This window comes from Bidens hawaiensis, unplaced genomic scaffold (assembly GCF_021521415.1).
Source record: "Bidens hawaiensis isolate Kalapana, Puna unplaced genomic scaffold, B.hawaiensis_p1.1 tig00001575_1, whole genome shotgun sequence".
NCBI classification, from domain to species: domain Eukaryota; kingdom Viridiplantae; phylum Streptophyta; class Magnoliopsida; order Asterales; family Asteraceae; genus Bidens; species Bidens hawaiensis.
In genome coordinates, this window is record NW_027491088.1 from 2,052,603 (window position 1) to 2,076,670 (window position 24,068).

Genomic DNA, 24,068 nt, shown 5'->3' on the forward strand with positions numbered 1-24,068 from the left:
TCCGGCAACGGTGCCAGATTGGAACGGCAAGCCGAGAATGTTGACCGGCACTTTTGCTCTTAAAAGTGGCTTTTGATCCTCTCGAAACTTCATTGAAGCTTTCATGGCTGCCGGAAATATATTAAGAATGGACTTGGAGGTGCACAAATCTGGGTTATAAAAACCAACGGCACCGGAGAGGGGCACAAATCCGGTGCCGGTAGGCGGTCGTAAGCTTCAACACAGGCTTTCATTGTTTAGAGGTGCACAAATCTGGGTTATATATTAAATTTTAATTATTAAAATGTGTAATAGACGAAAATACCCCTTAAACTAACGACATATTTGGATGCCGTTAGACGGTGGGACGTAATTGGCCAATTTTGAAAACCGTGAGGACGAAATTGACAAAATTTCAAACTTTGGACTGAAGTGGCGAAAACAGCAAACCACAGGGACGAAAATGACCATTAACTCTTTTGAAAATGTTTAAGGGAAAAGCTAAAACTAAAAAGTATAAATTCTACGTACAAAGATTAAGTATCAAATATAATGAATATGAAACAAATATGTGAATTAATAGATATCACATGAGTTATAATCGTGTATAAAATTGCTCTATAATGACAATGACGATTGATGTTATTCTATAAAGTAAAACGGATATTAAGTGTTGCAGAATATTTGGCTTTAAGGTAGCATTAATGGGTAAAAAGTAGGTTGGCATTATAGAAACCCAATACAGTTTTTTTTAAATGCAATGTAAAATTCGCTCAACTTATTAGATATTTAAGTTCTTAAACATGTAAAATAATAACAAAACTTGCTCAATCCAATTTAGTTACACATATGCTTAAAATAAATTTAAAATAATGGCTCCTTACCCTTAAACTCGCCAAACTAAAATTATACAATTCTTTTGTGCTAAAAATTTAAACGCCACTTTATCAAAACTTGATAATATTAAGAGGCAACATGTAATTTTTTAATATATTTTCATGAGTATATGCATTAACAACTAAACAAGTGTGGCGACATTAATCAGGGATTGCAAACAAAATCCGAATACAGCTAGGTGAACCCGAAACAATAGGTTGAGCGGTTATGAGGTTATTTTTAAAATTTTAAGCGGTATAAAATGGATATGGTGTCACGTGATACACGACCCAATTGCACGAAACATGCATAACTTTATCTGAATCATATCCGTAAACATTTTTTATTTCTTTGTCCTTTGATAGTATAATAATCTACTAATTCACTGATTTTCAATTCTTATATTTTTATGTTTCACATGGGTTACAAACTAGTATAAAAATTAAAACAATGATAAATGTATTTGAAAATCTCAATAGATAATTTTTTATTTTAACGAAGTAACATGTATACTCGATATTCGATGGGTAATTTATATTTCTATTTTACATGGGTAATATAATAATTATTATTATTATTATCATTATAATAATAAATTAAGCATGGTATGGTTTGTATTTGTGGGCATGAAAGTTGTTGTCACCTTTACCTCTAAATATATATAACAAACAAGAACGAAAGAAAATAATAAAAAAAAAAGAGTACGAAATTCATGGCGAATTGTGAGAGAGAGTGTAGATCTCAACTGAGAGCTGGTCTATCATTTAGACCGATGATTTTGGCGACTTATTAGCTAACAAGCACTCTAGTTAGATTTTCCATATTCCTATATTATATTTATATTTATTTCTAAATAAATTCACATCCAAATTTATTTATTATTATTATTATTACTTTCTGTTTTCCAAGATCATCATTTTGTTGTAATCTGCTTTTATTTTATTAATGTTCCGTTACCCGATCATTTGAATTACTATTACTATTATTATTATTATTATTATTATTATTATTATTATTAGTATTCATTGTGATTTAGATGGCAGTGGTGATCAATGGCTCAAGACGAGCATACTTCCAAGTGTGGTAATAATATTAATAATAACAATACTGGTGGTGGTAGTAGTAGTCATCGATCGACGTCGAAAAAACCGAAGCATAAGAAGGTGCCACAGAGAGGAATGGGAGTGGCTCAGCTTGAGAAGATAATATCAGAAGAACACCAAAACCAAGATGCAACAGTCTCTTCAATTATTTCTCCTACCAACTCTTCAAATTTGAATAATATACACAAAATCCCAAATTTTAACGCGATTCCAGCGCCACCGCAGATGCCAGTTTCGAAAACGGAGGGTGGGAGCGTGTCGAAAACGAGTGGTGGTGTTGGTGGTGGGAACTGGTCTAGGATATGGAGTGATGGTGAGTTTAAGTTTGATGGGGACCACTCTAGATACACTGCATCATTTCCAGCAAATCTTGGTGGTTTGCCTTACGAATCCAATCCGCCGATTTGGGCGCCGAGTCCTAATCTAATGATGCAAAGATCACAATCATTGGTAAAGTTTTCATTGTTTGTTGTGTTATGTTTTTTGTCTATGGTTTTGGATAGTTGGATTATATTTATATTGTGTTGGATTATTTTTAGGTGAATGTTTCGACGAACACTGCATCGTCGGTTCTGAATTTTCAGATTGAGCCCCCTTCAAACCAAAGCTATTGCGGCAATAACTTCCAACCGTTGTGGCCCGAGGAAGAGAAGGTGTTGTTACTTGTTGCTATCTTTTACATGTTTTATGCATTTGTGATTGCTTTAATTTGTTGATGGTTTATGAATATTATGACAGATGGTTGGCATGAAAAGGCCGTACCCGTTTTCGTTGGAAAACATGCCAATTCCGTCTTTTCACTGCAAGTTTCCTTCTGCATATGTGTCAAGATCAGATGAATATGCTTCTTGTAGCATAGAGCCTACACATCCAGTTTTCAGGTGAACAGAATCTTAGATATAATTAGTTTTTAATCTTTTATATTGTTTGTTGTTTATGGTTTGTGACTTTGTAGTTTTGGATTTCATGTGCAGAGAAACTTGTTCAAGTTCAGGCGCTATATCCGATCCAATAACAAAGAAATTCATCGACGAAAACCACATTCTGACCCGGGATTTTCTCAAACTAGCACCTCCTCAAATAAACCATTCGCGTTCAAGTTCGAAAGAAAGTATACATCTTTCACCTTGTAGAGCGGAACAGCCCCATTTCGAGAGGTTAACACTTCAAAAGGTGAGATTTTTATAACAATTTTATTACTTCATACTTATTTTCCATTCATTTGGTTCGTTATGAATTTTTGTTTTTTTTTTGTTTAGGATCAATCGAAAGATCCAATGCATATGATTGGACGAAGCGTGTCAAACCCGCAGCCTTTTCTTAGTTTCTTTCCTGCTGCAAAAACACCCATGGGGCAGCCCGGAAACAGCAACGGTGATGCAGGGGAAAGTGTTGATTTAAATTTGAAGCTATAAAAGGTTTTATGTTTCTTGATGTCTTATTTATTTATGTAGCTTTTTATTCATGCTAGAAATGTGACCTTTAAAAGTAATAAAACCTCAATTAAGTACCCCTCAACCTTTATTTCTTGAATGCAAGTTTAAGTTGTGTAAAAAAAATATAAAACATAGTGTAGACACATTGTATTTGGTCCATTCGGGACCGTACTAGGTTTAGATCAGTGTGGCTTCTTGTTTCCTAATGTTATAACTTTTGGTTGTGGTCCGGTGCACACTTGTAGTTGTTGAGAGGTTAAGTGGTGTCAATAACTCGGTGAGAGGACGGAGGGCACCACCGTAACAAACTTATGCATGTGGGTTCATGGTGGTTTCGTCATACCGGTCTACATCATTCTTCTCTTTACATATGTGGATATTGAGATCTTATCTTCCACATTGTGATTCTAGATTGATGATGAAACTATTGACCCACCAACAATAACACAAACACAGGAATTATTGTATGATGACAGCAGGATATCTTGCCAATTGATTTGTTGTACACCCAAAACTGTGTTAACTTTTTGTTCTAAATTAGTATCAATGTGAAAATGGTAATTAACTTCATATGGTATGGTTATACATTTATAGAAAAAAATCAACAAACAAGACACTCCCATCTTATAAAAAAACCAAATCTTTATTATTTCATATGGATATAACTTAAATTAAATAATAACAGTAAGAACCAGTCTGGACCACACATGTGGTACAGATTAGTTCTTACTGTTTTACTTATGTTTTAAGTTTTTACTATAACTGAACACTGTGTTATTTCAAGCTAAAGTAACATAGAAAACCGTTGTCTATGACCAACCGTAAACATTGTCAAGAACGTATACGAGTATGAGGGAGAACGGGTATAGCAAGAAAGCCAAGAAGGAAGTCCATAGCGGAAAAGTGGTCTGACAACTTCCAAACACGCCCATAACAATGCAAACAATAAGAATCACCAAAACTTCTGATGAAAAATCCCATGTTAATCCTCTAACATATACAAGTGCTAAGAACACGGATAAGCACAACACGTTGTTCATCGTTACCGCTCCATATAACTTCACAGAAACAAAAGATTAACAAACATTAGTCTTTTGTTTAATTGTGAAAATGCATTAGCATCGACAATAAGAAACATAGAACAAACCTCGGAAAATGTCAGGGATGCAGATCTTTGTTTTTTACGCGTGGCAAAGATGATAGCCGACACTGCTTCGCTTGAGTTTGTTGCTAACGGTAACACAATGAATGAAATGAAGAAAGGCGCGATGTGTGTTGTAGCTGAAAAGTTGTCAACTGCATCTACCAACGGGTCTGCAAATACAGCTGCTGTAACGGTACCGAGTAATAATAATAGGACCGCCTTTATGGTGGTTGTACGAGGATCATCCACCCCTTCTTCTTCATCATCATCATGAGTTTGATCTCCCAAGAGATTGTGTTCTTTCATTGTCTCCTATAAAATCAATAAACTATTAATCATTAATGAAAAAAAAAACGTTTAACCCCTTTAATACCTTGCTAACCAATCGGACCAGTTAAAAATATACCTCATAATAATCATGAACATACTTCAATGAGTCCGGACCGGCAATAGAAGTACCTTTTTTAAAACCTTTGGCCTCATCAAGCCATCTTCCAATCCCATTAACAAATTCATCAAACTCAACCTCATTATTTTCAGATGTATCAAAATCCTTCATAACTTTAGTCACCGCGTCATCTTCATTTAAATTAATCTCATACAACTGCATCCCTACAACCAACGCCCTTAGTTCAGGAACCGAAAGGCTTCCGTCTTGATTAACATCAATCGAGTTAAACAGCCTGTCACGACCACCATACAAAATGGTTAAGAAATTAGACACATTATAATAACGTGTCGAATTAGGTTCAGGAATCAGAACTAACTTTAGTAAAACTTCTCGGTTCGGTTCACCATTGCTATCAACGAGTCTTCCTAGTGCACGTTTTTTCAAGTACTTGAGGATCCTAGACCGAACATGCTTGTGTTTTGCAAAATCAAGGTGTCGTTTTTGCAATGTCGGTTGATTAACCTACAAAACAGTTGTAACATGTTTATGATTTTGCATGCTCTCAAGAACATGTATGGTGTAGACGGCTAAAATGTTACCTGATAAAGGCAGTATGCGATTAGAAGAGAAACCGAGAGGATTAACGCTACTAAAACCGCAGTGTGTCGTCCTGAAGTCGAATGGAGGATTTGTGGGAATTGAACGACTATAAAAGGTAACACGGATATCGCCATTATCATCGCTGAATAGCTTGTCCAAATATCAGTACTCACACCAGACCCTGCATCACATTACAAAAATATATCAAAAATTTTATTTATTGATTTATTTACTACTTCGGCGCATATTTCATTTTATCAATATTGCTCCATATTTTGTTTTAAATTAGTTACATATTCATTTAAAAGTTTTAAACTATTTATAATGTCACCTGTTTTTGAAACTGATCTGACTAGTAAACCAATAAGACCGTTGGTTCAATGACCAGTCCAGTTATGAAAACATTGATTTATTTTACGATATGGAAAATACAATCTAGTGAGACAAGACCTATTAAGTTGAACCCTTTTGTATCTTTGTTATCTTGAGCCACCGAGTTTTGTAAATCACACTTGCCAACTACAATACATGTTCCCCATATGCTTGTAAGAAGCATGACTGTTGAACCCGCCAGCAACCCCATTCCGACTGAGACTTGGTCTTGGGCAGTTTTTGTGCTTCCTGATAGTCCAGATACTGCAAGCAAATGTAAGCAGTTAAAGCAGGTTTATGGTAAACAATGAGTCACTAAAACTAGGCTGCAATTCTGCAAATGAGCCGAGCCCAAATAGACACCACTAGAAAATTGGTTTCTGTTGGCTCAAAAAAAAAATTACAATAATTGATTTAAATTGAAAAAAAGTTATTGTAGATTTTGATTACAATGAGGCAATGAGCCAATGGAAGTTTTTTTTTATTTCTTTTTCATTTTTATTTTTTTGTTGGAATGTGTCATTTTCATCTTTCATATAAAATAACAACATTTTTAATAAATTATAGCTATCAAGGCGGAAAGAACTGTCCATGAGTATTCGTTGCCAATCTATCATATCCGCCGGTAAATAAGTTGTTAGTGATCCGTCTGCGAAGTAGGTCATTGGTTTGTCAGCAATGTGTGTACCCACACTCGGTTTACCATGCCGTGTTCATGGGTCAGTTTTGAGCGTAAACCAAATCAAAATTGAATTGAAGGTTTTTTTGTTTTCTAAAGCCATTAGGTTTAGTTTTTTCGGTTTTCATAACGATTTCAATACTAATTTACTTTTACGGACTTAGAACCTTTAGGCTGAAAAAATAGCCTAAATAATGAACTTCGACTTCAAACTTTGGGCTTAAAAATAGCCCAAAATGAATTTGAGCTTGAAACTTTGGGCTTACAAGCCCAAAATAATGAACTTGGCTTGAAACTTTGAGCCTCATCTCTTTCTAATCAAAAATTAAATGATTATTACATACACATGAGGATTTAAATTTTGACTAAGCCATTTATTAATTTCAAATAAATTACTTAATCGATTTTGGTTAGATTCATGTTTTTTGGTTGATAGCAAAACTGAAACGAATTGAAAGATCAGTTTTTCTAAACATAAAACCAAACTGTCGACAGGTTTTTACCCATGAATTACCGACGGGTACAACCTTTTCCTAGGATCATCCAAAACTAGATTGGACATCTGAGGATTAGACTAGAGACTAAATGAAGATTTAGCCGTTTACCTAGAATAAGCATAGCATCCGGAAGCGCGCCAAGGGCTGGAAGGCAGAGGCCTCCAACAAGACCAGGCCCCAGAATTTGCAATAACAACTCACTGCCAGCCGAGAGGTAAGTGGCAGCAAGGTACATTAGGTAACCATAAACAATAATAAGAAACAAGTTTCCATATGCTGTAGTGGTGCATGGCATGAACCCATACGTCTGTTCACACTCTTTCGGTGACGATATGTAAAAAGAGCTGATCACTCCCTCTCCATCGCTAAGACCGTTGGATAACGAAGGCGAAGGGGTGGTCATGAAGCGGCCCGAGGCCGCGGTTAAGAGGGAGAGGATGGTGATGAGAGTGAGGTATGAGTTGTTGTTAGCCATGTTTGGTTTGTGTTTAAAGTTTGAAAAACAAAGGTGTATTTATATGTTTGATTCATTGCTTGCATGTTGAATTGTTTAATATTGTTTTAGTGATATTCTCATTTTTGGCTTGCATACGCCCAAAATCCAAAAGATGGCATAATTCCAAATTTTTTAAACTTTAAATGAAACAAGTACATAGATAAATTACTTATTTTATACTTATCTAGTTATCTTCAGTCTATTCATAGACTTGACTTTTTCTCATATTTATAAAATAAAGTGATATTTTCGTTCTTTGATTTGACAAATAATGCGAATTTAGTTTAAAAAGTTTACTTTTTGCATATGGACCCTCCACGTTTCCCAATTCTTTCTAATTACATCAAAATCACTATCCCTGTTGAATTTAGTCGCTAATTCAGAGGTAGACATGTCTTCACTTTTTCTTTATTATAATACTTATTTCAGTGAACTACGATTTTTGTCCCTGTGTGTCAAATAGTTTCAAGTTTGCAATTTTCGTCCCTATCAATTTTGCGATTTTCGTCCTTGTAGTTTCATTTCACTTGCAATTGAACCCGAATTTATTAACTCCATTAATTCTGGTCGTTAAACCACCTGCGTACCCCTCACGTGACGACTAATTTTGTCCTTTTTCTCCCAAAATAAACCACAATCCTAATTCGCAAGCCCCCTCACATGAAGGGCCGAGGTGTATTTGGGATAAAATAAGGACAAAAATGCCCTTACGTGAAGGGTACACTGATGGATTTAACGATTAGACTTAACGAGATTAGTGAATTCGCGGGTTTAATTGCAAGTGAAATGAAACCATAGAGACCAAAATTGCAAATTTGAAACTACTGGAATAGAACCGCATATTTGGACAAACCACATGGACGAAAACCGCAGTTCACTGAAATAAATATTATAATAAAGAAAGCGTGAAAAGATATGTCTACCCTTGACTTAACGGTTAAATTTAACGAGGTTAGTGATTTGGATGTAATTGACAAGAATTTCGAAACTTGAAGGGTCGATATTAAAGTTTTTGGACTAAATTCACATTATTTGTCAAACCATAAAAACAAAAATGACACTTTGCTCTATAATATGTCATAAACATGATTATAAATGATTAAATAGTATAAACTATGTTACATTACACATAAAAATGATTATTAATAATTTGATAAAGTAAACAAGCTCGAGCTTATGTAAGTTAAATAAAATAATATCAGGCTAGGCTCGACTCGTTTACACCCCTTAACTCATATACCAATAAACAAGCTCAAGCCTTGTTGACCATTGCAAGATTTGACTTAACTCTAACTTTGAAACTTTCATCTTTGATCCTTAATTAAAATATATACCAATTTTCTTCTTGGTTCAAATTCAATCACTCATGACACATGGATGATGAAACTCAAAACAAAAGAAATGAAAGCTATTAACATTACACTTAACATTCAAATTACACAGAATTTAGACTCAAAAGGGGTGGGTGGCGGGTGGTCAACCAAACATGCCTATTAGTGGCAACACATGTGAAAATTTTCAAGTAAACAAACTACCTAGGCTTTGTTTATGAGTTCCAGTTGTTAAACCTATGACCAACCGAAAACATAGTCGAGAACATATACAAGAACAAGGGAGAACGGGTAGAGGATAAACGCGATGAAAGATGTCCAAAGAGGGAATGTGGTACGCAAACTGCCAAAAACGCCCATCACAACGCAAACAATCACAATAACAAGCACTTCTGATGAGAAATCCCATGTCAATCCTCGTACATAAACAAGTGCCAAGAACACCGATAAACAAAGTATGTTATTCATCGTTGCTGCCCCGTATAACTGCAAAAAGTAACCCGCTAATAAGATATATTGTTATATCATTATAATCTCCTAATCACTTTATCTAAAAATATTAATGAGTTAAAACGTTTATTTAATAAGCAGGTCATGTTCAGATTGACATGTTTAACCTATGCAATTAAACAGATTGACCCACCAACCCATTTTGACTAAAACCAGCAAGAAAGTCAAACCTCTGAAAAAGTTAAGAAGCGGATCTTTGCTTTTTGCGCGAGGCAAAGATGATTGCAGACACTGCTTCACTAGAGTTGGTTGCTAATGGCAAGGCGATGAACGCGATGAAGAAAGACGGGATACTTGTTGCAGCAGAGAAACCATCAACTGCATCCACTAAAGGATCCGCAAATGCAGCAGCAATAAGTGTGCCCAGTAACAATAATAACACTGCTTTAATTGTCGTCCTGCGTGGATTATCTACACCGCTCTCTTCATCATCAACACCCTCGTCTCCCAAAAGATAATGTTGTCTCTTTGTTTCCTGCATACACAAGAGGCGTTAAATGGATCAAACCCCACGAACCCGAAAACAATGTCAGTCTCATGAACCAATGATGACACAAAACCATACCTCATGATATTCATGAATATAGTCAGGACCAGCATTTGAACTTATTTTGGTCCTTTTGGCCTCCTCAAGCCAATTCGCTATTCCCGTTACAAACTCTGGAAAACCCACCTCTTCGTCTCCAGAAGTGTCAAATTCTTTCATGACTTTATCAATCGCGTCATCTTCCTTTAAATTTATATCGTTTAACTGCATTCCTACAACTAGAGCTCGTAGTTCCATCACTGAAAGCCGTCCATCTCCATTCACATCAACTGAGTTAAATAGTCTGTTAAAGATAACAATAAAGGTTATTTACTTGATCAAAATATTTACGAGAAATATAAATAGTGATGCAACTTACTTGTGCAAAACATCTTGATTAAGTTGACCTTGATCGTTTAAAAGTATTCCAAGCGCATTTGTTTTTAAAAACCGAAGAATTCCAGATCGAACGTGCTTATGCTTTGCAAAAGCAATGCGTCTTTTTTGTATATTCGGTTGATAAATCTGCAAAACAGTCCTAACCAATATCACTTAACCATCAAGTAATTTATTAATATGTACATTGTCACATATATATACCTGATAAACACAATATGCAATTAGAAGCAAAATGGATATTATAAGACCGATTAACACCGCCAAGTGTCGTCCAGACGATGAATGAAAGATTTGTGGGAGTTGAACAACTATAAAAGGAAGCACAGATGCAGCCATTATCATTGCTGAATAGCTTGTCCAAATATCAGTACTCACACCGGACCCTGTAGACCGTGTACAACATTTTTATAATTTTTTTTTAAACAAATTGGTTGTTTAAATAATGTGTACCTAATAAGTTGAATCCTTTGGTATCTTGGTTGTCTATAGCAACTGAATCTTGTAAATCACATTTGCCTATGATGATGCATGATCCCCATATGACAGTTAGAAGCATGACTGTTGAACCAGCTAATAAGCCCATGCCAACAGAGACTTGGTCTTGTGCTGTTTCTGGGCTTCCAGATAACCCGGATACCGTAAAAAATAGATAAGGTAAAAATATTATATTGCTATATATTTTTCTAATTTAGTATTGAGACCATCTCCAACGCTTTCTGGTTCAAACCAGCCATATCACTGCCACGTCAGCTTTCTTAAAAACCATCTTTTTTACTCCAACAGTACACATTCTCAAACCATATTTACATTTCCACATCATCACTTACTTTTACATTTATTTTAAATAAGAATTTCACAATACTATAAAATAATTTTTTACTTAAATAAATAGCAATATAATAAACAGATAAACAAAAAAAATAGATAATTTAAAATGACAATTACTCTAACAAAATGAAAGAGAGATAATTTGAAACTTTTGCTTAATAATAAAACTTGTGAATTATTATTCTTAACCGTCCACAAATGTTCCATTGAATCATTCCGAAGTGCATGATGAGCTTCATTGTTACGTAAATCCCTGAATCACTGTACGCTTGTTAAGTTTTTTTTATTCGAATTAAGAGTTGTAAAATAAATAATAAATTCGTTAAAAAAATAGCCATTAAAAAATTTAGCCGTTAAACTTGCCGTTGAGTAAAAAATAGACAAACAAAAAAATACATAATTTTTGAAATAAGTAAAAAAAATTTGTATATAAGTATAATATTTTAATATATTTTATATATATAAATATGGGTAAATATATATATATATGGATTGAATTATGTAGTGTTGGGACCCACAATTGGTTGTTTGAAAAACCAAACTTGAAATGTTGTTTTTGGTTTAAAATCAAGGCCTCCATTGGTTTCTTGGTTTTTAGGTTGGTTTAAACCACACAAAAACCATCCAATGGAGATGGTCTGAGTAATTTATATGGACCGTTAATCTGTGACATAAATTTTATAAATAACAGAGTTTGAATGTGATGGATATTATAAAAGTAATATGCTTGTGTCCTTTTTGTCTCTACAGCTCTACTATAAGATGAAGAAAAGTAGTTAACTTGAGTGATACTGAATTATTGATAACTCGAATTATGCAACAAGTCAACTTAGAGTATTATTGTCAAACTTGCTAATGTAAACTTGGTCTAATTAAGTGAATAGTATAACACCCCCCCCCCACCCCCACCCCCACACACAACTGCCCCATGTGTGTCACGATAGCCGGTGGGGGATCCAGAAATATTTTCCAATGGGTTCACTATTCGGGTTAGTTCAACGGTTTGGGTCGGTTTGAATGTTCAGGTTATTTTAACGGTTCAGATCAGTTAAGGTTTATCACATAATAAAAATACGATACAATAACAAAAATAAAATTCTGAATCAAAAGTCTAAACACCAATTAATTAACAAAAAAAAGCTTCAACAAATTTCAATTAACAAATCTCAACATGATCATTCATCCATTCTTTCATCCTAATTCTAAATTCAACAAATAAACAAAATAGTCGAATCAAAAGTCAAATCACCACATAAACAAAAAAAAATAAAAAAAATCATATGAACTAAACTCTGAATGGGTCAAGGGTGGCTCAGTTGGAGTTTGGACTTTGGAGAGTTAAAAGAGTTGAACGATGGGGCTGTGGCCTTAATTAGCCACTTAACACTTAAATAAAGTGAAAGAAAAATAAAAGGGCATTAGTTAACCACTTAAATAAAGTGAGAAAATAAAAGCAAGAGAAGAGATTCGAACATGGGTTTTCAAAAAGAGCAATCAAGATGTTTACCACCAAGCCACAAATACAAGTTGTTTGTGAGTTCACTCACTAAATATATATGGGTTCACTCTCATATTTTGTATAGATGTTTTATATAAAATCCGAAACTCAGTGGGTTCCCGTAAACCCGCACCACTCTACCTAGATCCGCCCCTGACGATAGCCTACTTGCCATATGCCACAATGGCCATCACCGCCACTATCTTATCTACCTCCATCGTCGCTGACACCTCTGTTGCTGACGTTGCTAATGTTGTCATCACCACCATTTTGATGTGTTTTTTTTCCTTTTAAAAAACGACTAATTTCAAGACGGACCCATATGGTTGGAACCGGTATTGACCCGAACCAAATTGACACTTTTTAAAACAACTCGTTTTGACTCGGTCTTATTCTGGTAAGCGCCCCTCTGACCAGTTACATGACACGACTATATCAATCAAGTAAAATATTCAGGAAATAAAGTAGTTAACTTACTAAACAAAAGAAAGGAAAAATAAAAATCAAATAATAAAGCCGAAAAGATAAAGCATAAATATAAACTATAAAGATCTAGGTACATGTTAAAAGATACCAAACGACACTTGTTCAAAATAAGGAATCCATTAATTATTGTGTAGGTTAGAAAAGTTGGGACAACCGAACATCATGATCTAAAGTAACCTAATATCACAACCGAAGTAAGGTATCGAATTCCCTAAGCATCTTAGTTTCTAACTCATTTCCAAAATCATGAACAGTTTAATTAAGGGTATAAGTTCAATCAATTAAGTTAACCCGTAACGATAAATAATAATACAAATTAACAATGATCCGAGAAATTGGTAGGGAAAACAAAACAAAGAAAATTATAAGAATGCGTGTAGGGGCTAACGTTCCATTTTACATCATCTTTTAAGAGCGTTAAACATCATCACGGGCTCAATATTGAAGGGCGCCATGATAGTGCGCGTGAGAGCAAGTTGGGGCCACACACAGGGTCAGCCTTAGAGGGTGGCAGCGTAGTCGGCAGCCACAGGCCAGACACACCGCTAGGCCTGAATTTTTTTTTAAACAAATTATATGTATTTTTATGAAAAAAATATGTATAGTTAATGTTTCAACATAATAACATAACCAGTAACTTGGTCTAGTGGCAAAGGATATGACATATAACCAAAAGATTGTGGATTATAGTCATATTTTAAACATTTTTAAGTTTATTTTTATACAAATTTTTTACACAACTCAAATCATAATCAAGTAAGCCCGTTAAAAATTTAATTGTTTAAACCCAACAAAATATTCCTTTTACTTAAGGCTAAAAAAACAATTTCGTCTTCTCGGAGTCGGCCCTGACCACACATTTTTCCAACTAGTCACATTTATCCACTCATGTATTAAAAAAAATACATTAATTTTATAGAAAAAATTATTGATAGTCCCATGTCTACGTGACATTGACATATGAGTCATTTATTCACTTTTTAGCTAATCCACTACACATAATCTAACATCAACGATTTTGCGTACGTACCGAGAATGAGCATAGCGTCGGGCAGAGCTCCAAGAATCGGAAGAAACAACCCGCCAACGATACCGGGGCCTAAAATCTCCAACATCAACTCACTACCCGAAGACAAGTAAGTAGCAGCAAGGAACATAAGGTAACCATAAACTAAAATGAGAAACAGATTGCCAAGAACCGTAGTGTTGCAAGGCATGAACCCGTAAGTCTGTTCGCATAACTCGGGTTCGTCCGTTGATAATAATAACGTATTAGAATGAAGTATAGTTTCGTGAACACCATCATTTACAAGTTTGGTGGATGAGGAGGTGACTGGTGGCTGTGACGGTTAAAGAAGTGAAGATAATGAAGAGGATGAAGATATTGTTAGCCATGTTGTCGGTAAAGGTTTGGTTAAAGTGTTTAGTGGTTTATAGTGAAGGTTGGTCTGGTGTCGTGGACGTGTGGGAAGCGCGTAACGACATAAATCAGTTTGTGAAGATGAAGAGTGTTCTTTTTATGATTTTATCAAGTAAAGACACGGGCAATCATAAATGAGTTATGGCAAGTTGAATATTATTCAACATCTACTTCTAGAAAAGTAATAAAATATTGTTACTAAATTATTGCGAGTAATAAAATAATAAATATATAATTTATTAGTTTTTTTTATCAATATAACTTTTTAAATCATGTGTAATGGAGGAGGTTAGTCAAACCTTAAGTTATGAAAATACGAAAATGAACCATAGGTGGCGTGAAGAGGGGGTGACATCGTCTTTCATTTGATCAAAATGGTGTTTGACGCCTAAAATGCTTGCGCAAAATGCCCGAGAAAGCTTCGTTTTAACTAAGCGTGGTCTAATGAGTTTACCCATCTCAACCTAATGGTCCGGTAATTATCTCTATAAAGTGGTATAGTTTAAATTCTTAAAATAAAAAATTAGGTGGTATTTATGTTTAAGAAAAGTTTGTTATTCACATATAGAGAGGTTAAGTATTTTCTTATACTTTAGTTTGTACCTCGTGATTTGGTAAAAATATGTGTTATGACTTATGTACAGAACCATCAAATATAATCACATCTTAAAAGATTATTATAATATTCAATATTTTAATTTTATTGTTTTGTTAATTTATTTTCGGTTTGATTCGAAATTAACAAAACTTTTTTAGTTCACAAAACAAGATGGATAATTGCAACTTGCAAATAGTGAAACACGTGACCGTGTCGTTGCTTTCCATGTCGACAAGATAAGAAGCATCCTTAAATCAATACAAAGATATTATGATTCTTTTGATTGAATTTGTCTTTGATTAGCTTCCATAATTATATAATTTTGTTATCTTGAACGACCAACCCGTAGTTAAATAATTGGGTTTTCTTTCTTCTATTAAAAAGATTAAGAAAATAAAAAGAGAAAAGTTATATTGAGTTAGGTAATTATGGGTGTTTATTGGGTTAGGTTCGGGTTCCATCGGTTTGATCAGGTACACTCAATGTTACAAAAATCTTGATTATGCACCGATTAATCCTCCCCCACTTCCTTGATTATATTTGGTCTAGTTGGCTAATCAACCGGTCAACGATCAAATCAGGCCATAATAGGCGGTTTTCAGTGAGATTCCGACCAAAATCAGTTGTTTTCAGTGAGATTCCGACCAAAATCAACTCTTTCCGGTGACATTATGACTACAATCAATGATTTCCGACGAGATATCAATAAAAACCAACGAGATTCCAACCACTTTCCGGCCAAAATATGTTTGTGTATGTATAAAACTGAAAATTACATATAAAAATGCGTGGGTGTATATATAAAACTGAAAAAATATACATTAAAGTCCGATACGATTAATCTCAATTAATCCCGATTAATCTCAATTAATCTCGATTAATCGTTAATCCTCACTTCCCCGTTCGACTACCGACTAGCGAGATAACCGACGCCATCACTTCGGTATTGACTATTGAGCTTTGGGTATCAATTTCAATTTCACCAAACTGAGTGAAAATGTGGTGGGGCTAGATATTTGTGGGGTTATGACAAATAACGAGACAGAGACATTTCTTTTTCATTTTTTCTTATTTTTTATTTCTTCTTATTTTTTATTTCTTCTTCTTTTTTTTTAATAAATTTTCATAGAGTAATTCAATATACTTTTAAAATTTGAGGTATCACTTCCTTGTTGATCAATTTCTCTTCACAATTCTTTATCATCCTCCATACACGCCTAATACTCTAAATTACTAAAAAGGTTGCAGCGAGTTAATCGAAGAAATACATATATAACTTAACTAATCAAATAAAAAAAATTAAAGGAAAACTAAACAGGTACTCGTTTGATACATCGGGTGTTTAAACATAGGCCTGGGCAATTATATAAAAATTACTGGTGTTCATGGTTCAGTTGGAAACCTTAAACCTGTTTAAACTGATTATCGGTTAGGTTTCACGGTTGAGTTTTTTCTTTAACTTTCGGTTTCAATTTTCAACGGTTTAGTTTCAGATTTTAAAGACAAAAAATCCCCACTAAGGTTTGGCTCACGGGTTTAACTTAAAAAACCGTCAAAATCGGACCGTAATCACCCGTACGTAACATGTTCTTTTTATTGAAAAAAACTAAAACAATATCATACTTATATTAAAGAGAATAAAATGTTTGTTTTCATGGTGCAACTTTTTAGAAAAAATATTAATGTATGAAAACATTATGGTTGTTTAAAAATCATAATATGAGAAGTTAGTTTAAAGTTAAAATAAAATGTAACATCATGAAAATATCAAGTTCAAAATGATAAATGACCAAAAATAACAAGTTTTAAACTCAAAAATAAAAAATGAAAATTCTGTCTACAGGCCTGATCGCGATACGCGACTACCATAGACCAAACTTATCGCGATGACGAGGTCTGACACGGTGACACATGTCCTGCCACGTGTCATAACGTGGCATAAAGCCATGACAATGTGACAAGTGTCATGCCACGTGTCACAATGTGGCATAAAGCTCGCCACGTGTCACCACGTCTGCCACATGGCGCCACATGCCAAACCCACCTTTGACTCACCATGCCTACATCGCGATACGCGATGGCATGATCAAGTGACCATCGCGTATCGCGATGGGTCCCAAGAAAAGTCTATAAATAGCCACTTTGGCCATTCCATTTCATACACTCTTTCTCTCTCTAACATCTCTCTAAAAATACCTCGATAAACGTGTACCGATCACCTCGTTTTCTGTGACCATAAAACCCCGACATTTTACCTCGTAATCCGTTCCATTAAACCGAAAATACCCTGAAATACCGACGACAATATCTCGAAGTACGTGCCGACCCAAGACGACCCGACATTTTTCCTCGAAGTATGTGCCGACCCAAGACGACCCGCCTCGAAGTGCGTGCCGACGAGACTTGAAGACCGGCGTACCACGATTTACGTGCCAAGGAGGTGTTGATCAAGATTTTCGATATACGTGCCAACGTCGAAGTGCTGCCCGTGAGTTTAGAAAATAATAAGCCAAACAAGGTAGGCATAATGCCTGAATAAAATAATAAAGGCTTAGACCTTAGTTAAGAGTATAATCAAAACCTCGAAAATAAACAAAAGAAATGCAAAGAAATTATATTAAAAGAAAAATATAAAGATAACTATTAGTTATAGATAAAGCGAAATTATTATTTAAATGATTTTAAAATAATAATAAATAAAAGAAATAAAAGAAAAGTAAATGAAATAATCTTTATTAATAAATAAAGATAGAAACATTATTTAGAAGTATTTTGAGTAAAAGAATATATATATATATATTGTTTATTATATATATATAGGTATTAGATCATTTCAAAAGTTTTTTTACAGCGAGAAGTGAAGGTGTAACTCTATTAATCTCTAATTTCACTCCATTTCTTATGTGTAGGTGTGTTGTGTAGGTGTGTAGGTACGTATGTTTGTATATGTGTATGTATGTTTGTATGTGTGTAGGTACGTAGATTTCAATGTGGCTCGATACATTTGTATGTGTATAAGTAGGTTTGAATATGTATTAAGACATAAATACAACCAACCTACATACATGTAGTTAACATCATAAGCAAGAGAGTGAAAAATTAGGGATTAATGGAGTTACATATTCACTTCTCGCTGTAATATCACTTCTCGCAAGATCCATCCTATATATATATGTATATGTATACGTTATGGAAATATAGATTTTAGAAAGAAAAACATATCGAACGAAAAGTTCAAATGTAAAGAATAATATGTGCATGATTTGGACTATAGGTTCAAACATGAACAGAAAAAGAAATACAAAATAAATATAGATGTGTTATGATAATATTATTTAAGTTTTATTATTATTAAGTAATAAGAAAAGAAAAGGATACGTTTCTTAATGAAGAAGAAATGTAGAGTTTAAGAAAAAGAAAAACAAGTTAAACTAGAGGTTTATGTTGTAAAAGAAAAAGAAAAGTAAAGAAGTTAAAAGAAAGTTTTAACTTAAAAAATAAAAGAAAGAAATAATATTTTAAACTAAAGGTTTAAAATAAAGAAAAGATGTTTTGAACTAAAGGTTCATAAAGAAATTAAAAATTGAGGTAAAGATTTTACAAATGAGACTAGAGGTTTTAAGCCGGATTGTATATCCGACTAACAAAAAGTTATACTCGTACTATAGGTGCGAGATAGCAAAGAAGAGGGAAAGACCCTCTGACAGTGTATTGAAGCTGATCCAAAAGAAAATGTTATACTCGTACTATAGGTGCGAGATAACAACGAGAAAGACCCTCGGACGATGTATTGAAGCCGATCCAAATCGAAAAGGTGAATACGCCCCAACTTTTACAAACTTGTTTTCAAACGAATCAAACGTGTTATATAAAAAAGTTTACATGAGACTAAGTGTCATAAAATATTAAAACATGCTCTACATAAAATTTCAGATTTATTGAAGATTAGAAACTTGTAAACGTGACTGATACACCATAAAAATGACTTTCTACACCACATGATACCATATGAACAATATTCTATACAACACATGGTACAATATCAATAATGTGTATGCTAAAAAGAACAAAAGAATAAGAGAATTTCCTTTCCCCTATTTCTAAGTTACAACTTATTAAAAATGTAAACGAATATCAAAGACAACGGATAGAGCGTATATGCTATGAACGAAGTCCAAATGGGTAACTTCGATCTAAAGCTAGTTGTCACACCCACGATGATACAAACAGTCAACACGGCAAGCACTTCACCCGAGAAATCCCATGTCAAACCTCGAAAATATATAACCGCCAAAAGAACAGAAAATCCAAGAACATTGTTCATGAACACACCGTTGTATAACTGCACATTATAAACAAAGAACTAATTATGTTAGGTTGACTCGCATATGTATATTTATGTATTAAATATGGTTACAAAAACGATATTACAAAGATATGAGGCATACCTCGGAGAAAGTCAAGGAAGTGGTTCGTTCTTTTCTTTGATTTGCGGTTTGGACGGCTGAGATCGCGGCTCTAGCATTAGTAGCCAAGGGAACTAGAATAAAAGATATGAAAAATGAAGGTATGCTTGCAGCACTAGACACATTCTGAACACTGTGAATCAATGGTTCAGCCAGAAGTGCTAACATGGCTATCCCAAGCACCAACAACATTATGGCCTGTGTCCAGGCCCAACAAGATCTATCTACTCCATCATCTGTCCATCTTTCCCATGGTTTCTGCATATGTTTTCAACTTTTGTGTCAAACTAGTTAATAACTGGATATAGAGCTGATTCAAGAGTAGCAGACTCATACTTAACCATCTAGACATACGCAAAAAGCGTACGTCTGGAGTTATGGGCCCCATAAGTAATGGACCGGATCATGCTGTCAGACCCGAATACCATCATCTGGAGCCCGATTACAGACTCAACGTTTCTTCCCCAATTTTACAAAAAATTTAATTTGTTTCCTTTATATGTAAAATCGCGTGAACATATCTAGGCATTGAATTTAGTCAATTTTTTCTTTAGATTGTTATATTGTATTCTTGCTTTCGCTCTTTGTCATTAACAAACTTAACATTTTATGTAGGGCTTTTGTTAAAATAAGATTTGGTTGTTAAGCACTATCTATGCTAAGAAAGTTAAGCTTACCAGGGATGAATCAGATTCAGAACCAGGTGAGCTGGCACTGATTTCGCCATTAGACGTGTGGAGCCAATTTTTAAATCCATCTATGAACTCTTGTTCATCAACTATCTGATCTCCACTTTTGTCAAGATCTTGCATTAATTGATCTGTTGCTTCATCTACATCCTATTGTATCTTTTGAGAACCGACTTCCATGATCAATCTCTTCAACTCAGACTGCGACAAACGATTATCCTTATCAAGATCAATCCTTTTAAACAACCTGAAATTTCCATAAATTCATAATCACAATCAAGATCCACCAATCCAAAAAAAAAGAAAAAAATTTATTGATTCTCACCCTTTTATAACGGATACGTTTGGTGTTCCGTTTTCGTTGTAGAAGTTTCCTAACGGAAGGCTTTGAACGTGTCGAATAATTTCAGATACCAGAATCTTCATTATTTCTTGTTCTTTCTTTTTGATCTGAACCCATGGTTGGACAATCTGTAAATAGATATATTTGGATAATTGGATAATTAATTTACATAGTTTATTCCAAATAATACTTGTTTGAAATGGCAAGTGTTTAAACTAATACTTGATATAAGTCCTTCCACGAGCTAATTGATCTATATGGTCGATTATCCACCGCACCCTTTGTCTCATCGAGCCATTTTGTGAATCTTTCGACAAATTCTTCCATCGAGACTTTACAATCAGAATCTTTATCAAATTCTTTCAATATTTCTTCCATTGTTTTCTCCTTGTTCCAAGTTAATTGACTGAACTTAATATCTTGGAGAAGCTCTTTGAGTTCAGAAAACGATATGTAACTGTCGCCATCTTGATCAATCTTTGTAAAGAATCTGCATGATAAAACTCATGTTTATCAAACCAAAATATAAAAAAAAAACTAAATTATAGTTTCGTCTTTAAACTACTGAAATTACATAAATAATTCTTTATGTTGATATGTTGTCACACTTTTCGTCGTTTCCTTGAACAGCGATTGATTTTGGTGTTAACTTCAGTGAGGGCATTTTGGTCATTTTACCTTTGTAATGAAAAAATAAAAGAAAAAAGTAAAACGAAACTGGAAAAACTTAAAAAGATAAGGGATAGAGAATGTTTCTATTAAAAGGTTAAATTCCATTTCACTATATTTTTTCCACTAAAAGGGTAAAATGACTAAATTGCCCTCAACCGAACTTAATACCAAAATCTAACGACCGTCAAAGGAATTGATTGTAAGTGTCACAACATAACATAAAGGATGATTTCTGTGATTTCCGTAGTTAAGGATGATTCGAGCAAATTGATATAAACTTACATGAAGAAAACTGTAATTTACTCTACTAAAAATTGAAAGGTGAAAAGAAAAAAAAGAAAAAAGAAACAAACCCTTTTATCGCGGATAGGTTTGCTGTACCGTCTTCATTGAGTAATTTTTCTGCAGTGTGTTCTTGCAGATGTTTTAGTATGTCTACAACTAAATGCTCGTGTTTAATGTATGACAATCTTCTTTTTTGGATCGAAGGCTCGAGCACCTACATTAGAAATATTCATGAATCTTGTTAAGAACCATGAAAAAAATTTATATATTCTATCAAGTATGTTATTACCTGATAAATGAAGTATGTGAGTAAGAGCATGACTGAAACAAGAAGAGCAATTATGAAGATGTATCCTTGATGAGATGAATCTACACCAAATAGTTCGGGAACTAGGAGAAGTGTGAACGGGAAAACCGAAAGAATCATAATTTTGGCTGCCCAACTTGTTTCTTGATCTGTAGTTACACCAGAACCTGTGAACAAACAAATAAACAAACACAAATTGTCATACTAACGAAAAAGTCTCGATGGGCTGCATGTGTGGCAACACTCGGGCGTACAAATTAAACTCTCCCAAAACTTTAAGATCTTTCTAAGTTCATTTTATTTTGTAATTTAATGTGAATAGTTAGAGGTTTTCTACAATCACACTTCTCTTAGTTAAGGGATTTTATTATTTATGGTATAACTTTTTTAAGGACTTTTGTTAAAATTTCATTGTATGGTTTAGAAGATACTAAAAGATATGCTAATTTTCTATTAGATATACCGGTTTTATCAATCGATTGTTGGAACCCAAAGACGAAAAAATCTTAAAGAAAGTAAAACTGATTTAGGAAGTTAAGAAGATCGGAGCTAACCGGTCAAAAGTGACAAAATCTTTTCATATGGATTTCGTTCAGGATTCATTGAAGAACTAGAACTTGATTCAGCATCAAACTTTTGACTGCCAATGATGACACATGTTCCCCATATTAAAGTTAGAAGGAGTATCGTTGATCCCGCTAGCAATCCAACTCCTGTTAGAACATACTCTTGAGCTACATCTTTACTGTTTGAAAGTCCAGATACTAAAGATAAACAACAAAACATCATATTATATAGATCGGTTCTGTAACAAATATAAGAAGAAACAAATTAGATATATGAGACATACCGAGAAGTATGAATGATTCAGGAAGGAAACCAAGGACATGAAAAGCACTTGCACCAAATATCCCGGGACCAAGAATCTTGAATATTCGTTTACCACCAGAAGCAACATATGATTCACCGTGATACAACAAGTATTCATAAATAAGAATAAGGAAAAGATGGCCTGAAAGAGTTTCTGAACATGGCAGAAAACCATACATTTGCTCACAATGCTGTTTAGGATAATCAATTTCATTGAGACGCAAGAATGATGGTCGGTTTTCTGGAATTAGTTCATTGGTGCCATCTGAAATTAACTCGGAATTACTGTTATGTAATAACCTGGCTGAAATCTTTGCGGATAACACAATAAGAAGAAATGAAAAATAATATGTGATGTTTGCAAAATTTACCATCTTTAAGAGTTAAATGATGTTGGTATCCTTAACTTGTGTCATTAAACTTTGGATTATATAGAGACATTATAATTGGTGGATTAAACTTCAAAGAAAATCTAAATAGATTTGAGGGAAACTTGTACTTCAGGTTATTTCAAGGTCAACACGGTGTAATTTACCAGATTTTGTTGTGTTGAAGTTTTAAATAACAATTTCAAGGTTCATTTCTGTTTGATCCGGTTATAAGATAGCTATTGAGTATTCCATGTTTTCTGAATCAGCAACTTCATCATAGCTATGAAAGATTAATTATCTTTTAATTTAATTCCACTTGCTAGATAGGTAAGGTTCTATAAATAGTTTAGTTGATCATCTGGTCGAGTGTCCTACATGTGAATCACGCTCATTTAAAACCACCCAGCCAGTAAAGTTTTCAGCATTTTCAAGATTCTTTCAACCATATATGAAATGTTACCTATACACGTTTTTTTATATGTTACTGCTATAATTTTCTATCCTCCCCAAAACCTACTAATAGATCGCTATGCATGGGATTTTATTGGACACGGTTGTTTGTTAGGTAATGCTATTAAGTTATTTTTAAAATTTTGAATTTGACACGTATTCTATTTACTTAAATAGAATACTTCTTCACAAAGGAATATTTTGTAACTTTGGGACTTACTAGTTATACCATAGTTGCTTTCTAGTTCAAATACTTTTGTAACTTGTGATTAACATCAGAAGCAATATAAGAAATATATTAAGGAACAACATATTACCTGGCAAAGATGGAAACAGCACATAAGGGAATAAAACTAATTAATTCACAATAAAATAAAACATGTTGCTAGAATTAAATCATCATCATCATTATAAGATGCTATTTTATTCTTATAACCTAAAGTCAA

The 24,068-nt window shown here is 33.9% G+C and overlaps 2 protein-coding genes and 2 pseudogenes across 4 annotated transcripts; 1 reads left to right on the forward strand and 3 right to left on the reverse strand.

The window, feature by feature from the left end:
- Positions 1-1,907: 1,907 nt before the first annotated feature.
- On the forward strand, positions 1,908-3,488 carry LOC143586499 (uncharacterized). The gene is made up of 3 exons (XM_077068043.1): positions 1,908-2,408; positions 2,498-2,611; positions 2,697-3,488. The coding sequence occupies exons 1-3, from the start codon at positions 1,908-1,910 to the stop codon at positions 2,841-2,843; spliced, it is 762 nt and encodes a 253-aa protein (XP_076924158.1). The 3' UTR covers positions 2,844-3,488.
- A 643-nt stretch (positions 3,489-4,131) lies between these two features.
- Positions 4,132-7,603, reverse strand: LOC143585663 (sodium/calcium exchanger NCL-like). Its single transcript, XM_077067410.1, has 7 exons — positions 7,186-7,603; positions 5,980-6,165; positions 5,529-5,710; positions 5,306-5,451; positions 4,945-5,221; positions 4,542-4,850; positions 4,132-4,452 (listed from the first exon to the last, which is right to left on the reverse strand). The coding sequence occupies exons 1-7, from the start codon at positions 7,550-7,552 to the stop codon at positions 4,204-4,206; spliced, it is 1,716 nt and encodes a 571-aa protein (XP_076923525.1). The 5' UTR covers positions 7,553-7,603; the 3' UTR covers positions 4,132-4,203.
- Positions 7,604-8,968: 1,365 nt separating this feature from the next.
- LOC143587661 (sodium/calcium exchanger NCL-like) lies at positions 8,969-14,670 on the reverse strand (annotated as a pseudogene). Its single transcript, XR_013144936.1, has 7 exons — positions 14,182-14,670; positions 10,790-10,975; positions 10,541-10,722; positions 10,320-10,465; positions 9,980-10,244; positions 9,585-9,889; positions 8,969-9,390 (listed from the first exon to the last, which is right to left on the reverse strand). The product of XR_013144936.1 is annotated as a sodium/calcium exchanger NCL-like (transcript).
- Positions 14,671-19,255: 4,585 nt separating this feature from the next.
- Positions 19,256-23,202, reverse strand: LOC143587681 (sodium/calcium exchanger NCL2-like; annotated as a pseudogene). Its single transcript, XR_013144940.1, has 9 exons — positions 22,782-23,202; positions 22,486-22,695; positions 21,914-22,098; positions 21,693-21,838; positions 20,890-21,157; positions 20,650-20,795; positions 20,313-20,571; positions 19,618-19,893; positions 19,256-19,511 (listed from the first exon to the last, which is right to left on the reverse strand). The product of XR_013144940.1 is annotated as a sodium/calcium exchanger NCL2-like (transcript).
- Positions 23,203-24,068: the final 866 nt, after the last annotated feature.